Source organism: Callorhinchus milii, unplaced genomic scaffold (assembly GCF_018977255.1).
Source record: "Callorhinchus milii isolate IMCB2004 unplaced genomic scaffold, IMCB_Cmil_1.0 Scaffold2, whole genome shotgun sequence".
NCBI lineage: Eukaryota > Metazoa > Chordata > Chondrichthyes > Chimaeriformes > Callorhinchidae > Callorhinchus > Callorhinchus milii.
The window spans coordinates 37,067,050-37,084,962 of record NW_024704743.1 but is presented as its reverse complement, the minus strand read 5'-3'; the positions used below and the strand labels follow the sequence as shown (position 1 = coordinate 37,084,962).

Sequence of the window (17,913 nt, the reverse complement as noted above, 5' to 3'; positions counted from 1 at the left end):
ACCACTGAATTGAGAATAATTTTGCTAGAATTAACTTTAATTGAATAAAATAGCTTGTCAGTGAGTGTCCTTTAATACAGTGTTTCATAAGAAACATAAGAATTTGCTAGGTGAAAGAAGACCAAGGTCCATCCAGTTCGCCTTCCATCATCCTGGCAGCCGTATGACATGTTGTGTCCCAAACTATATATTGTATCCTGAGATATTATTTCCAAACAGAAATTTATCTAATTTATTCGTGAAAGAATCGACACTCTGTTTCCACCGTCTCCCTAGGGAACCTGTTCCATATGTTTACTACTCGCTCACTGAAGTAGTGTTTTTGCAGATTTGTTCTGAATTTATCCCCTTCAATCGCAGGCCGTGTCCTCTGAACAGCTTATCATGGAATACATTATCTAGTTCCTTTAGAATCTTAAAGACTGTAATCATATCGCCCCTCAGCCTTCTGTTCTCCAGCGTGAACATATCCAGGTTACCTAAACGCTCCTGAGTCAGTTCTTGTTGGTTCCATCTTGGGTGAAACAACTGAAGTGGCTTCAAGACATTTAATCAACTGACGTTTAGCTGGTTGGAAAGGCTTAGGGTGAGGTGGGCATGTGATAGGGAAGGCGACTTGGGTTGGATGGGAGTGGGGATAATATGGTGAGGGAAGGAGAAGGTTGGGTTGTTATAGACAGAAATCAGTGTGTGGCAGAGAAAGGTCGGTGGGAAGGTAGTTGTGATCATGGATAGAAGTAGAGTGGCCAAAGGAATAAGGGCTTGTAATCAAACTCCTCCCTCCACAGGCTGCAGATAATCCAAAACTCTGCAACCCGTGTCCTCTGCCATAACCAAAATCCGTGACAAATGTAATTGTGTTGTTGTTGTTGTTATTTTGTATATGCATCCTTTTTGCCCCAGTTCCAGAGAGACCTGGAACTCACTAATGGAAACCCAGGAAATTCAATTCTGTTATACACTAGGAAAGAAATTAATTGAAAGAAATCAGCTTCAAAGCACGTTAACTAGCTGGAAACGTGAATTAGCCCATTCGATAATCAGAGGAATGAAAATCTTTGGCACAAGGGAGAGAGTAAGAAAGATCTTGTTAAAGGGGCACTGTCTTTTGTAAAAATAATAATAGTAGTAATCCTTGCATTTGATATAGCTCCTTATTATAATAATAATCCCTAATAATAATCCCTCCAAAACAAAACAATAATAAATTGGTCACTTTCAATCTATGACTGTTTGTGGGACATTGCTGTGCGCAATTGGCTGCCGCGTTCGCCCACAAATATACAGTCAATTCACTTTACAGTGTGTTCTGTGAAGCGCTTTGGGACGTCCTCCCGACGTGAAAAGCGCTATATCAAATGCAAGGATTATTATTATTATTATTATGTCATCGAATTGTTTCAAAGCACTTCACAGAATATACTGTAAAGTGAATTGACGGTAAATTTTGTAGGTGAAACATGGCAGCCAATTGCATGCAGCAGTGACCCACAAATAGTAGTGAATTGAGTGACCAAATAATGATTTTGAAAGCTTTATTACTCCTGGAAAGCAATCTGCCAATCAACTAACAGGTGGATTCTTAATTGCTGCTCGGAGTTGAACCAGGGTCCTCTCGCTTGCGAAGCGACTGCTCTAACCAATACGTTACAGGACTCCAAAATGTGTTTGGCAAACCATTTGGTAAAGTGAGAAGAGCTGTAGTTACCCTCATTACAATGATGATATAATGCTTCAGGGGCTCAGTTGGATGTACATTACAGTACATTCTTGTGTGAAGCAACCAACCAAAACAGCTCACACCCTTTATAGACCTTAAAGCGTAAAAATAGGCCAATTATTCCACTGGGCCTATGCTGGTGCCAGCTCCCACACTGCAGATGGTTATCCTAATCCCAATCTACTGCTCCTTTCCAGTAACTTTGCCAAACATTTTGTGATGAATATGCTGCACTCAAAATTCCCAATCTCTAGTCAGGGCTATGACTATGATCATAGAAATTACAGCACAGAAGGAACCCACTCGACCCACCCAACTTGACATGTTGATAGTTCCACACTGGAGCTCACTATTGCAATGCCTTTCTCTTTTTCTATTCCCTTTTAGATTTCTCTTCAAATACTTCCTTCCTTCCAATTCCTTTTAATTCTTATAATCCTTAATAATCCTTGCATTTGATGTAGCACCTTATCACAATGTTGTCTGAAAGCGCTTCACAGAATATATTGTAAAGTGAATTAACTGCATATTTTGTGACCGAAACTCAGCAGCCAATTGTGCACAGCAGTGTCCCACAAACAGTCGTGGATTGAATGACCACATTTTTTTTGAGGCATCATTATCTCCGGAAATCGATCTGTTAATTAATCAACTAACAACCGGGTTCCTACTTACTGCTAGGTAAACAGAGGCGTGTGGAGTAAGGAAACATACCTAAGGTTTTGCCCAGTCCGGGAATCGAACCCGGGTCCTCTCATTTGCGAGGCGAATGCTCTAACCACTATCCCACAGGAATGCGCATTTTGAAATGTCATTATAGGGTTGAATACGTGGCAATTTCTAACAGGATTCCTCAATCCTTTTGCAGAACTGAAAATATTCAGGGGAAACAAGGTGCCAAGGACTGAAATTGTTAACAGATAAACGTAAAAGAAAATATTTTAACATGAAGAGACTTGCCGTGCTCAGCTTCTCACCTGGGCAGGGGGCCAATGAGATTTCACAGAAGTGAGGCCACAAGCAGTATTCAGAAATCCTTGTCTATCTGGTCAGATGAACCTACCTTCTGCTCTTTTATGTTTCCCAGACATGTATCAAGGGTGATGACTTGCTGCTGACTCAGCATCACAGCAAAGACCGATAAGGAAAGAGCTTGTCAAACCAGACAATGAGCAACACATTTGTAATGTGCAAACAGTGGAGTTCACTGTTCTTGTTAAACCTTCCCAATTGTTATAGGAAGCTATATGATTTTAGTTGGTTAGACTCCAGGAATTACCCCAACGCACACTCTGGGATGCCCAAGCCTTGGCTCATACCAACCTGCACCTAATACTTTCCGGAATTAGATGAGTAGAATGCGTCCCTCAACAACAACAACAAAATTACATTTATAGAGCCCCTTTCACGTCGGGAGGATGTCCCAAAGCGATGAACATTTAGGTGTCGGGGCCCGAGGATGGGGGAGGGCTGGTGTAGGGGTGAGGGAAGGCAGAGAGGTGGGAGGGAGACCAAAGGCACGGTCGAAGAGAAGGGTCTTGAGACCGGCCTTGAAGTAGGCAAGGGAGGAAGCGAGGCGAAGGGACCGTAGGATGGAGTTCCAGAGTGTGGGGGCAGAGAGACTGAAAGCCCGGCCACCAATGGTAGGGTGGGAGACATGGTGCAGGCCGGAGCCCGCTGAATGGAGGGAGCGGGCAGGTTGGTAGGGAGTCAGCAGGTCAGAGAGGTAGGAGGGGGCAAGGCCATGGATGGCCTTAAAGGTGAGGATGAGGATCTTGAACTCGATCCTCTGGGGGATGGGGAGACAGTGGAGTCGGGCGAGGGTGGGAGTGATGGTGTCACGGAGTCTGGTGTGTGAGAATACACGAGCTGCAGAGTTTTGGATGATCTGCAGCTTGTGAAGGGAAGAGTTGGGAAGGCCGATGAGGAGGGAGTTCCCGTAATCGAGCCTTGATGTGACGAATGCTTGAGTGAGAGTTTCAGCAGTCTGAGGGGTGAGGCAGTGGTGGAGTCTGGCAATGTTAGGGAGGTGGTGGTAGGAAGTGCGAAATCACGAAATCCCTGAAATTTTCAGTAAAATTGTGAAACCATGAAATCACTGGCATTAGGAATCAAGGAGTTCATGAAAAAGTGATCATTTCATCATATTGATATGTTCCTGGGATCCCCTTTCCCCCTGTCGACTGCTGGAATCACTTTTTTACAGTTTAAAATAATTTCAGGGATTTCACGAAATCCCTGGTTTCATAACTTTACTGTAACATATATAACTCTCACCCTTATCCACTGCTCTGGTCAAGTGGTTCACCTATGAGCATATCATGCACATTCCTGTTATGCCACATAAGATATCTCAGTGGCACCTTACAGAGGTCCATAAGGTTCTTAATGAGTTCAAGAAAGTAAACTTGCAATACTTTCAGTTATGTCAAGTAGGTCATACGTGTGATCTTGTGAAACAATTTTCGTATTTAATATGTTCCCCTCAGTCGTCTTTTCACAAAAAGTTGTAGCTTCTCCAGCACACTTGCCTCCTTTTGGCATGGGTTTTCTCAGTGCTCATCCAGCTCACTAGGACAGGAATGTGAGGTAACATGTATACATAAGGTGCTCTGGCTTGGGGGAAGAATAAACACAGTTACAGTCCAACTCACCTTCCTTGAGTCACGCCTCTGATGCTCCACACCTCTAGTAAGAATAGGCCCACATATGAGAAATTATAATAATAATATTCCTTGCATTTGATCTAGGCCTCATCAAATCGTTGAGATGCCTCAAAGCCCTTCACAGAATATACTGCAAAGTGAATTGACTGTATATTTTGTGGGAGAAACGTGGGTGCTGTGTAGCGCGCACAGCAGTGTCCCACAAACAGTCATGGATTGAGTGACCAAATTCTTATTATTTAGTGTTTCTTTTGAAGGGATTATTAAATTCAAGGCATGGGTCGCTTCTCATCTGATGAAAGCTTTTTCACAGGATTCGCTGGAAGAAAATAGGAGGGGAAAAGATACCTTTGTTTTGAATGACTTTTATTTAAGACAAGCACTGGAAAGTACAATAACATGCATTGCACAATTGTTCAGTACAAGATAACTAAGTTAAGCAAGCTATGAATTCCCGCACAGCTAAGAAATATTTCACATCGCGGACAACATAGTGTAGCGATAGCACATGGTGACAAGGAGTGCAAAGACGCACATCTGCTACACTGGTCTTAGTTGTGAGTAGGGCCCTTCCCAACCCATGGGGAGGGAGGGACAATTGGGTAAATTGTCCCCTCAGAGTTGCTTTCATCTGAATGGCAGTGGGAGTCACTGGTGATAAGTTATTGGGTGATAGGTTACATATACTATGCTTGACAGGCACATCGTGAAGCCAATGATGGAGCATCGAAGGGTATCTGGGTCCGTGCCCACAACCCTTAGTCTTCTCTTCCTCAACTCTGCCACTTCCATTCTGAGTGGCAGCACCTGTGGAGGCACCCTTGGCGCTGATGGTTCCCCAGTTTGTGTGGGGGAGGGGCAACCAGAGGGGAGAGGAGCAAACAGTGGGGAAAGAGCAACCAGTGCAGGGGAGGAGTAACCAGTGGGGGAGGAGTAACCAGTGGGGGAGGAGCAAACAGTGGGGAGGAGCAAACAGTGGGGAGGAGCAAACAGTGGGGGAGGAGTGACCAGTGGGGGAGGAGTGACCAGTGGGGAGGAGTAACCAGTGGGGAGGGGTAACTAGTTGGGGAGGGGTAACCAGTTGGGGAGGAGTAACCAGAGGGGAACTTATTCTTGGCTGAAGTGCCAGAGCTTGTTATACCAGGTGGCACTGGCAGACACCCAGAACAGGGCACTCACCCACATGTCAGCTACTGATCAGACAAGCTCTGGGGAGATCAGGGAGAGGGGGAGGGAAAGAGGGATTCATATCCTCACAAAGGAAAATACAGCAGTTTATGGAAAGGTATTCAAATTAGAGCTATGCATAATATAATGTTAATAAGGACACCCTGTTCTAATTGGTGAAGATATGAAAGTTAATGTAGGAAGTGCATTGTCTACCAGGTTTTTATTACATTCTGTGCTGCTTGTTATACCCTTTGTGCTGGTTGGGGTTAAGGTTTATAAAACAGACACCCACCTCCTGCCGTGCATTATGTGACAAAGAAGTCATCAAACACATAACAGCGCTGTGTTTCTCACACCGACACCTACTCCTCACTCCTTCCCCCTGCAATCCAGCCTGAGCCTCTGTCACCTTTTCTGCAGAGTTATGGTACCAACACATTTTCAAAATAAAGCTTAATACTTTGATGGGAAGATGGTGGGTAGGTTTGTTTTATGGAAGGATGAGATCAAATGATCTCAAATGGATCTTCTTCATCTAAACCTCTCGTCTGATCTTGTGACTGTTCCTAACTCAGGTTGTTTTTCTATTAATTGTAAACATCGGAGTTTCTGAATCCCAATATAAATTTTAAAGGTATTTATTCTTCACCCTCCAAAGAAAGCGAATCATATTTATACGATGGGCCGAATGGTAGTCTTCTGTGCTATAAGTTTCTATGGTTCTACAGTTCTCAATGGTTCTGTGCTTTCATATCTCCACCATTTGCAACAAGATGTCTGTTCTGAAGGAACAAACCAGTAAAGCATCGATAGCATAACTAATCCAGTTAGATTATACTTGTGTAATCTTTATGGTGTTTTTCATGTTGTGGCATATTTACGGAATGTTGTATTCACAAATGAAGTGTTTAGCAGAGCGACACGACTCATCAAACCACTTGCCGTTGGCCTGGCCTGAGAGCAGCACACAGTTCTCTCTGCTGGCCCCATCGGGCTGCAAGGTAATCTCTGTCTCCCAGTTGGTGAAGGTGATGTTGTTGCCATTCAGATCCAGCCACTTGCCTTCGGTCACCATGTCGGTCACGCCAAGCCAGATGTCCAGGTTGGGGCCCACGGTATTCTTGGCGTATTCGTACAGCTGGTCATTTTCCTCCCCATTCCGTGGGGTGCTGAGGAGCCCTCCATGCAACATGCAGTCTTCGCTTGCCTCGTGGTAGTTCTTTTCCCCACTGAACACCAGGAAGCATTTCCTGAGGATCTTGAACCCCCGCAGGCACACTGAGGAAAAAGCAAAGTGGATGAAAGTACTTTGAGATACCGTGGTGATCAACTTTGCTGTAGCTTGCAGCTTCTGTTTACCTAACATTAAGTAGGAACTTGGTTGTCAGTCGATTGGTGGATCATTTTCTGGGGGTAATAAATCCTCGTTAAAAATATATTTGGTCACTCAATCCATGACTGTTTGAGGGACACTGTTGTACACAATTGGTTGGAACGTTTCGCAAACAAAATATACAGTCAATCCACTTTCCAATATATTTTGTGAAGCTCTTTGAGATGTCTCAACAACGTGATAAAGCGCTATATCAAATGTAAGGATTATTATTATTATTATTAACCAAGCTGTAAGTGTATAGAGACTATAAAAAAAGCTGCATTTGGACTTCCAGGTCCTCACCATCACATTTCCCCCACAAAATATGCAGTCAGTTCACTTTGCAGGATATTCTGTGAAGTGCTTTGAGATGTTTCAATTATGTGATAAGGTGCTATCAAATGCAAGGATTATTATTATTATCATCTATAAATCTCTGTAAACCTTAACACCCTCCCTATTGCTCTAATCTCCTCCTACCCCGCTGTTCAGCCCTCAGTACTCCTTGGCACCATCATAATTTCCTTGCAATGATTTTCAAATGTCCTCACGCCCTTGTCCCATCCACCACTGTGATCTCCTGGGATCCTCTTGTCCCACCCACTCTCTCTGCTCTGCCAACCCTGGCCTGCTCCACTTTTCCTTGGAACCTATTCCAGCTGTTGTCTAAAGAATTGCTTCCTGGTTGCCATTCGCAACTTTAAGATATACCAAGGCTGCAGGACAAGAGGTCACACCAAAACCCTTATACACGCCTTCATTACATCAAGGCTCGACTATGCAAACACACTGCTTGTCGGCCTCCCCAACTCCTCCCTCCACAGGCTGCAGATCATCCAGAACTCTGCAGCCCGTATCCTCTCCTGCACTAGGATCCACGACCCTATCACCCCCATCCTTGCCCAACTCCACTGGCTTCCCATCACACAGAGGATACAGTTCAAGATCCTGGTCCTCACCTTCAAAGCCCTCCATGGTCTTTCTCCCCCCTACCTCTCTGACCTCTTAACCCTCTACCATCCTGTTCGTTTCCTCCGCTCAGTGAGCTCCGGCCTGCTTCACATCCCCTGCTTTGCTTGCCCCACTATCGGCGGGTGGGCCTTCGGCCACTCTGCACTCACCCTCTAGAACTCCATCTTGTAATCTCTCCGTCTCGCCCCCTCCCTCGCCACTTTCAAGACCCTCCTCTTCGACCGTGCTTTCGATCTCCCTGCTTCCCTCCTGTCCTCCACCCTCCCCCACCCCGAACCTCAGCTCGGGTCCGTAACTCTGTCTGTCCAGTGCCTTGGGACGTTCTCCCGACATGAAAGGTGCTATATAATGTAATTGTGTTGTTGTTGTTGCTGTCCTGCAGCTTTGGTATATCTTAAAGTGTTGTCCTGGAGCCTAGGGACCTCCTCCAAATGTGAAATGTGCTATATTAATGCAATTTATTGTTGTTGTTCAATACCCCTCCTCTTACCTGTTTGCAGTGCTTGTTGTTCCTTCAGTGAATCCAGATCCAATAAGATTGATTCAATCTGTTTCTTGATCTCTTCGATCACTCTGGGAGTCACTGCTGCTATGTGACAAGTAAAAAAATAAATTACCAACAAATCACAAAATACAGCTACGCTCTGAGCTCAACATCAGTCAACCAGAAATCACATGTAAGATTTCGCTAAATTACACACTACGAAGATCGTATTGTTGGAAGATGTCATGAATTGAGGAAACATTTCACCTTTTTGGGAGATTTTCCATTTCATTTCAATTTAATTTTAGTTTCATTCTGGAGCACACACTGGCTTCTACACTAAATACACTGTGTTTATTTCCCTCCAGGTAGTTTTAAATTTGTTACTAATCCTGGGGTGAAGATTGCAATGTAAAACATTCCTTGTGTTATTTTACACTGACATAAACCACCACAAGGTGACAGCAACAGCACTCTCCAGCCAGTGGACGTTTCCTCTTCAGATCAGATTGCGCCCATTCCCCTCCACCCCACTCCCCATCTTTCATTATTATTGAAGTGAACATAGACATAATTATGAATTGTAGGGACAAAAGCAGCTTACAATAATATTCATTTAATATTGTTTTATTAGGGTTGATCCGCTGACAGAATTTATACTCTCCCCAGCCAAAAATGAGCTGTTTAGCAAATAAGCAGCTTGAAATAGTGAATATAATACAGTATCTTGCCCATTAACTCCACAGTGAGGGGTACCCGGCAGCACAGATGGAATACTCGATGATGGTGTACATTTTAACCCAGAGCTTTCAGCACATTGTTTCTGTTTGAAACAATCCATCCACAGGAATTATTTTTCTCCTCCTGCTATCACTGACTCCCCCTCCAGTACGGTTCAGCAGGCTCCTGGCAGCCCTCTGGGATCTCACCCACATAATTGCTTGTCACATCCCTCCGGAGAGGGAGAGAGAGAGCATTCCATTCCAATTGGATGGACGGACCTCTCAGTCTGGTTTGGATACTCTTAAGCAAGGTTATGGGTTTCTGGAAGTCAGATACCCGGCTGACCAAAGAAAATTCATGCATGAGCCGAGACAGCGAATACTGACAGGTTATTCAACCATGGGTGGAGGGGATGAAACATCAAAGCGCAGCCCAATCCTGTTCTTATCAAATAATTCATCTACCTGAATACTCCATAAACAGTCACAGCACAGCGACAAAAAGAAGAAACCTTATGTGGGGAGGGGGAGGGAAGGGGGAAACATGGATTAAAGATGCAAAATTTAGAGCCTGGCTAAATTTGTAGCACTCTTGCCTCTGAGTCTTTAGGATGTGGACTCAAGCTCCACGTTGGACTTTGAACTCACGGACCAGACTGACACTCTATAATATAGTGCAGGAGGAGCCCTCCATTGAAAAGAGAAAGGAGTTTCTCCCTGTGTCCTGGCCAACAATCCCCCAAATAAACTATGTCATTTACTTCATGGCTGTTTGTGAGACGTTGGTGTGCGCAAATTGGCTGTCCTGTCCGCCTACAAAAGTCACTACACTTTGCAATAAAATCCTGGAAATCACTTTGAGATGTTCTCTCAACGTGAAAGGTGTTATATCAAATGTACAGTTTATTATTATTACTTTATTATAGACTTGCAACCGGAGGAGACGAGGTCAGAGCAGAGTTCCTATGGATCGCTGTGACTGATTTCTGGTAGGATCCAATATATGCAAATCCTGTACAGACACAGCTGTGTAAATAGCCATTTTGACCCCAGGTTCTTCAAGATTTGGGAGGATTCTACTTGATATTTTTACATACGGACGCATCAGGGCAAGTAAAAAGCAAGAACCTGTTTACCTTTCTTTGCCTGGTTATTCTTCTTGGCTGGAACTTTCTTCTGCTGGTAGGTAATGTGTAGCAGACACAGCACGCAGACTGCAAACAATGTCCCTCTCAGCTCCATGGTGTGCGAGACAGTGGAGAGTCCAGGAGAGCTACTGCTTAGATTTATCCTGTGCTCGTTGTGAAGCTGGAATACGCAGTAATGAAAACCTGACGTCCAGACACTCCATCCAAAGAGGAAAGATTCCAAGTCTCCAGATCCCCAGCGCACACCAGATCCACCCTCACAACCAGGGCCAGAGAGGAAACAACACCCTCAAACTATCTGTTCCTGTGTAATCGTCTTTAGATTGAAACCATAACACTGAGCAGGGTTGTACATGATTAACCGTCCCAGACACATTTTTCAAACATGCATTTTATTTTCTGTTTTTAACATTTAATTTTAGATTTGTTTTATCCCGAAAGTTGATTATCTGTAATTTTGGTTTCAGTGCTGGAGGCAAGAAGATACAAGTGAAAGGAAACTAACTCACCGTAGTGTTAGAGAGACACAGTAACAGAGTCACATACTGCAGTGTTAGAGAGACACAGTAATAGGGCGAGTAACAATTTTGTGTTGGAGATAGTAACTAGGAGAGTAACACGCTGGTTTGTTAAAGAATAATGCAAAGTGTGAGTTAGACAGAGTCACATTCAGTGACTTGCTAAGCAATTCTAGGCAACGAGCCTCTTCAACTCAGTGGACCTGGTTTAATTTTGTACAGTGCACTTACGGTCAATATTATTGACATTGTAGCCATGAGAGTACCTCAAGAGCAAGGATTATTATAACTTTCATCGTAAACAAGTGCGTTCTCTACAGTTCTATCTTTTGTCTGAAGATTGAGGCGGGCACTGATTTGGAGTGCCTCAAAATGTCCTATTGGTGCTGGGCAAACGTTACACCTCGGAAAGGTGTGTGGAGATGTTGTTAAATCAACCAAAAAGAATTCCCCCCTTCCCCACGCCCCACTCACCAGTGATCCCGAGGCCACATTGACCTGAGCTGAAAAATCTTCATATTTGGAATTCTTCTCAGTTCCAACACTAATGTGATGAGGTGAATGGTATGAGACTACAGCTAATAGGAGGCAGCTGTGGCCTGCATGCAAGAGCATTCAAACATCTGAGTGGAACAGCAGGCCAGCAGTCTGCAGCTGCACTTCACATCTTGTTTTACTGGCCTTTATCCAGAGGAAATGTGGCAGAAGCCTTTATATAACAATGTTTATGTAACAAGAGTGATCAAATGCCCAACAAAAAATAAAACTTTATGTTACTTCCATCTGCTTGAGTTACTAGTTGTAAGAGATAGGATGTTGTGTAAAATTTAAGAGGAGTTTGTTGCAGTCCTATATGTTCCTGTAGAGTTAGTACCCAGGTCTTATTAAAGAATATTTGAGAAATCTGCAGTCCCCTTTCCTCGGAATATCCTGATGTTGATTTGTACTTAAAGGCTTTGCCTCTTGTGTGTCTTGTGTGTAGCTCAGTGGTTAGAGCACTCGCTTTGCAAGTGAGAGACCTGAGTTCAATTCCAGACAGGGCGAAACCTTGGGCAAGTTTCCTTACTCCACACGCCTAATCCCTCCAAAAAAAAAAAATTGGTCATTTTCAATCTACGACTGTTTGTGGGACATTGCTGTGTGCAATTGGCTGCCGCGTTCGCCCACAAATATACAGTCAATTCACTTTACAGTGAAGCGCTGTGAAGCGCTTTGGGATGTCCTCCCGACGTGAAAAGCGCTATATCAAATGCAAGGATTATTATTATTATTATTAACTGGGCTCACATTCAATATCCTGAGCAACACATTATTGAATTTCTAAAACATTATTGAGTGCATTTGAAGAGAGAAATTTCACCTGGATCTAGATTTACTCTGTTTAGGTGGCATGCATTTCAGACAGCTTGTTGAATTCCGTCTTAAGTTTGAGGTCAGCTTCCTGCAGCGTATTAGTTAGAGTACTCAGCTTGCAAGTAAGAGGACCTGGATTTGATTCCCAGGCAGGACAAAACGTTAGGCAAGTTTCCTTACTCGACACGCTTCTGTTTACCTAGTAATAAGTAGGAACCCGGTTATTAGTCGATTAGCGGATTGCTTTTCCGGGGATAATAATCCCTTCCAAAAAAATAATAATTTGGTCACTCAATCCATCACTGTTTGTGGGACACCGCTGTGGACCAATTGTTCTAATTTTGTTTCCAAGAATCTGATTTTGTGCCATTTGCCTTGACTGTGTGCTTGAATGACTCCACTATTAGCGAGTGTCAAATCCCTGCTTTGCGCATGGAGGGATTCAAAGTGCACAGTGATTTTTATTATCTGAACAAGCTGGTGAATGTGGCACAGACCCGATGGGATGGATGGCCTCCTTTCTATGTTCCATGTGACTGCCAAAACAACCCCTTCCCTCTTTAAAAATAGCAAAATCAACACACTAGAAGTTTGCTTTGATTGGAAATACCATCCTGCAAACCTCTGGGTTGTATAACCTCCATGACAGGCCTGTGTTGGATGGGGAATTAAATGACGGACAGAGTTAAGAATAGCAGTGGCAGGCACCATTTACTCACAACTCTTTTTACTTCCAATTCTCCATCTAACTAGCTGTTCACTTTTAGCACTGTGTATTCTTCAGCACCCGTGGTCAGCAAAGCTGCAGTGCAGTACTATCCTGACATTAACCCTGTACATCTAGAACAAGCATTCCAAAACAAATGTTGTTTTAATGCCACATGGTCTACTTTGATTTGTGTCCTGGTGATAGGAGGAGGAAAAGGAGGGAGGTAAGGCTGCTCAGCTCCATTGGCGCCTCAACCCAGCTGATCAAATTCAAGATCCTTGTTCTGACTTTCAAATAATCTCCCACTGTCTCGCCCCACCATACCTCTGCACCCTCTTCAACCCTACCACCCCAGCGTTCCCTTTGTTCAGTGAGCACCAGCTTGCTTCATGTCGCCCATCCTATTTGCCCCACCATTGGTGGGCTGTTTCTCAGCAATTCTGCCCCCACTCTCTGGAACTGTATCCTGGAGCTCCTTGACTCACACACTCCCTCACCTCGTTCAAGGACCCGACAAAGATGTAGCTCTTTGAATATGCTTTCAGTCATCTTTCCCCTTCTCCCACCCTGGCTCCGACTCCCAGCTTGGGTGCCCAGCCAGCAGTGCAAAGCACTTTGAAGCTGTCTTCCCTCCTGAGGTGAAAGGCGTTGTATAAATGTAAATTGTATTGTATTGCAAGAGCGATCCCTGTCAAGGGAGCAACTTATCACTGTGGTTAACAGGCAATTTATCCCTGTGGTTAACATGGTTGCCTGAGGATACTTGTCTCATGAAGACATATAGGTTCCCAGTAACACCAGGAATACAAGCAATTTATAACAGTTGATAAGCATGTGTTGCTCATCGGATTTGGGTAGTGCCCTGAGTCTTGCAACCAATGCTCTGATATATCAGGCAACCCTAGCTAGACAAATAACATGTTTTGTAATGGTAAGTTGTAATTACCATTTTATTTTTGTTCGAGCTTCTCCAGCCTTTCAGTATCTCATCCACATGTTTTTTTCCATGTGTGAACTTAGTGAGACCAGTCAATCTATTTCACTGTGGCAGAATCACAGCTTGCTTGATGGTTCCCATCCAACATCCGCACCCATATACACTTTCCAGCTTAGGTCATTATTGAATTAGAATCAGGAAACCCTGGCTGATTTTCTCCTCACAAAGTTCCCTGAAGCCAAATGTTGCTGGCATCCTATCTGTGATCAGCTAATTCAGAACAGATCAGGAACAGAGCCTGAAACTTTCTGGTCAGTACGGCTTAGTGGTACAATGGTGCAATCTTTGCCCACAAAGCCATTGAAGAAGCCAAGACAGGGCATTTTCTCCAGCACATGGATGAATGGTTAGGATTCAAAGTTGCTCTAAATTTAAATAGCAGCACATTCTGTTGTACTCATTAGTGGTATGAAAGTAAGATGTCACAGGCTGAACACCGGACATGGAATAAGTAGGGGCAACTCCCTTTGAGCATCAGCAAACTGATTTTGCCGCAATACAATATACAAATAAAAGATAGTGTATCACCTTGGCTCGGTGCTAGCACTTTCACCTCTGGGATAGAATGGTTGTGGGTCCTACTTTGGATACATGGATTTCACAGTCCATCAGCTGATTTTTCAGTGCAATGTTGGAGAACTGTTATATTGTAGGCATTGTCATTCGTTGGATGAGATGTTAAACCGAGGTCCCACCTGTCTTGTGGAAGTGTGCTGCTCAGTGGTTAGAGTACTCGCCTCGCAAGTGAGAGGACCTGGGTTTGATTCCCAGGTAGGGTGAAATGTTAGGCAAGTTTCCTTACTCCACACGCCTCTGTCTATCTATCAGTAAGTAGGAACCCGGTTGCTAGCCGATTATTGGATTGCTTTTCTGGGGATAACCCATTAAAAAAAATTAGGTCATTCAATCCAGGACTGTTTGTGGGACACTGCTGTGTGCAATTGGCTGTCGTGTTGCGCCTACAAATTACACAGTAAATTCACTTTACAGTATATTATGTGAAGCACTTTGAGACATCTCGAAGACGTGGTAAGGCGCTATATCGAATGCAAGGATTATTATATTATTATGCCTGTTTCAGGTGGGCTGAACCCATGGTACCATTTGAAAAGAGAAGGATATTTGTTCTGAGCCAAGTCTCCTCCAGTTAAATTGGTCATTCAGTTCCTGGTTGTTGGTGGGACATTTGCCTTTAAAATAACACAGTCAATTCACTTTACAGTTTATCAACAACAACAAGAAGATTCCATTTATAAAGCGCCTTTCACGTCAGGAGGACGTCCCAAGGCGCTGCACAGTTGGGTCATGACCCGAGCAGGGGGGAAATGGTCAGGGTGAGGGAAGGGAGGGAGCAAGGAGGGGGGAAATGGTCAGGGTGAGGGAGGGAAGGAAGGGAGCGAGGAGGGGGGAAATGGTCAGGGTGAGGGGAGGGAAGGAAGGGAGCGAGGATGGGAAGGGAGTTGAGAGGGGAGCTGAAGGCACGGTCAAAGAGAAAGGTTTTGAGACCGGCCTTGAAGGAGGAAAGGGAGGAAGCGGCGAAGGCACTGGGGGATGGAGTTCCAGAGCCTCGGGGCTGAGAGGTTGAAGGCCCGACCACCGATGGTAGGGCGGTTGGGGCGGGGGACGTGGAGCAGACCGGAGCCAGAGGAACGCAGGGTACGGGCAGGTAGGTAGGGGGATCGTAGGTTGGAGAGGTAGGAGGGAGCAAGGCCGTGAATGGCCTTGTAGGTGAGGATGAGGATCTTGAAATCAATCCTCTGGGGATGGGGAGCCAGTGGAGGCGAGCGAGGGTGGGAGTGATGTGGTCCCGAAGCCTGGTGCGGGACAGTACACGAGCTGCAGAGTTCTGAATGACCTGCAGCTTGTGGAGGGAGGTGGCGGGAAGGCCGGCGAGGAGAGAGTTCCCATAGTCCAGCCTTGAGGTGACAAAGGCGTGGACCAGGGTTTCAGCAGCGTGAGGGGTGAGGTAATGCCGTAGTCTGGCGATGTTCCGAAGGTGATGGAAGGCGGTGCCAGTTGTAGTGCGGATGTGAGGGAGAAAGGACAGCTTTGGATTTCATGTGAGATAGCTTCCTAACAAACAGAGGCACTATAAACAGTACACAATAAAATAAAATAAATCAGGGTTCATGACACTTGCTGATAATATCGCACGTCTCATCTGAAAACACACCACTATGGATGTTACCACGTGTCAGCTTGACTCAAAACACTCACCTCTAAGTCACAATGTTGTGAGTTCCTGGAACACATCAAGATAGACTGTTCTTTATTTGTCCGTTGGATATTAAACTGAGTGCCCAGTTGCTGGTGGAGTTAAAAATCCCATGACTCAAATTGAAACGAGATTTTCTCATGACCAAGAATCCTACAGCAAATTTATAATTTATGGCTGCTTGTAGAACAACATCAACAACTTGCATTTATATAGCGCCCTTCACATGGGGTAGCATCCCAGAGTGTGCAAAAATACTGCCACATTTCCCTACAAATACGCTTGACAACGATTCCCTTTAATTCCCTTGAGACGTTTCAATGTTAGAGGCACTACATCAAACACAGGGATTATTTATAAACCTTAATTACATAAGCAGAAAGTCCAGCTGGCTGGAGTTTTCGAGACGTTGCAGCCAATATTATTCTTTGCCCATAAGCCTTTGACATGAACAATAATGGATACCATATGGATCCATTATATATATATATATATTAGAGAGAGAGAGAGAGAGAGAGAGAAAAAAAAATCACATCTCCATTCCAGATTACATATTTGTTAAAAAATGTCATTCCTGGCACGGAAGAGACAAACATTTGCCAATTACAATAATGGAAAGAAATCCAATATCCTTTTAGGATTATAGCAACTCTGTCTCAAAGTTCCATTAAACGTTCCAAAGCCCTACCTAGCAACGGCTAATTATACAGTCAAAGATTGATGATTTATTAATTTACACCTAGATTGTTTTCAGCACTCTCCAGCAAAAACGTGGAAGAACTAGCACAATCTAGGATTAAAATTGGAAACGTAGGTCTTCAGGAGGTTAAGATCAATGCTCGATTAGCTCTTAGTGAATGAAAAACTGTGACTGGAGTGAATCTTCTGTCAATTTTTCCTCCTTGCAAAAATGATCTCATCTGACACCTTCATGAACAGACTAAAGGTGCACCATTATTTAGTACCAAGCTAGTATGTCACTCCTTTCAGGTTCAGGAACAAGCACCAATACATTTTATTCAATGCCCTCTCAGCTCAACCTTCACAGACCTGCCCTAGTTTGGTGCCAATCCCATCTCTCCCACCATCTCCACTTTGGGTCTCCACTAACGGCTTCTCCTCCAGTACCCCACACTGTCACGTGTAGCATCCTTCAGGACCCTGTCCTTGGTCCCCTCCTTTTCAACATTTACATGCTCCCTCTTGGTGATATCATCGTAGACATGGGGTCAACTTCCACATATATACGGACAATACCCAACTCTATCTCTCTGACTCCACCCTCGACTCCAGGACCACAGCTGTCCTTACAGACTGCCTGTCAGACATCAAGTTCTGGATGAGAGCAAACTTTCTCCAGTTGAATGTCAGCAAGATTGAGGCATGGCATGGCTCCTGTCAGCACCTCCATACCTGACAGCATACTTGATGCATATGATATCCCATCAGCATCACTCTTCATGGATGCACTCTGCACCCCACTCCATCTTTCCCCACCTCCACAATATTGCCCGGCTCCGCCACTGTCTCTCACCACAGGCTATCGAGACCCTCATACACTCGTTCACCACATCCAGGCTCGACTATGCAAACTCCCTGCTTGTCGGCCTCCCCAACTCCTCTCTCCAGAGGCTGCAGATCATCCAGAATTCTCCTCTCCCGCACCAAGCTCCATGACCATATTATTCCCATCCTCGTCCAGCTGCACTGGCTCATCACTCAGAGGATACAGTTCAAGATCCTGGTCCTCACCTTCAAAGTCCTCCACGGCCTTGCCCTTTCCTACCTCTGTGACCTCCTAACTCCCTACCAATCTGTCTGCTCAGCGGGCTCTGGCCTATTTCACGTCCTTCGCCTTGCCCGC

The 17,913-nt window shown here is 44.6% G+C and overlaps 1 protein-coding gene across 2 annotated transcripts; it reads right to left on the bottom strand.

The window, feature by feature from the left end:
- Nucleotides 1-4,735: 4,735 nt before the first annotated feature.
- LOC103183924 (tetranectin) lies at nucleotides 4,736-10,522 on the bottom strand. 2 transcript variants are annotated; one of them, XM_007901686.2, is made up of 3 exons: nucleotides 10,246-10,522; nucleotides 8,394-8,492; nucleotides 4,736-6,834 (listed from the first exon to the last, which is right to left on the bottom strand). In XM_007901686.2, exons 1-3 carry the CDS (start codon nucleotides 10,349-10,351, stop codon nucleotides 6,434-6,436), a joined length of 606 nt encoding a protein of 201 aa, XP_007899877.1. In that variant the 5' UTR covers nucleotides 10,352-10,522; the 3' UTR covers nucleotides 4,736-6,433. The 2 variants fall into 2 exon arrangements, with proteins under 2 accessions (XP_007899877.1, XP_007899878.1); XM_007901687.2 differs by having other exon boundaries at nucleotides 8,394-8,489; nucleotides 10,246-10,422.
- Between the last annotated feature and the right edge of the window lie 7,391 nt (nucleotides 10,523-17,913).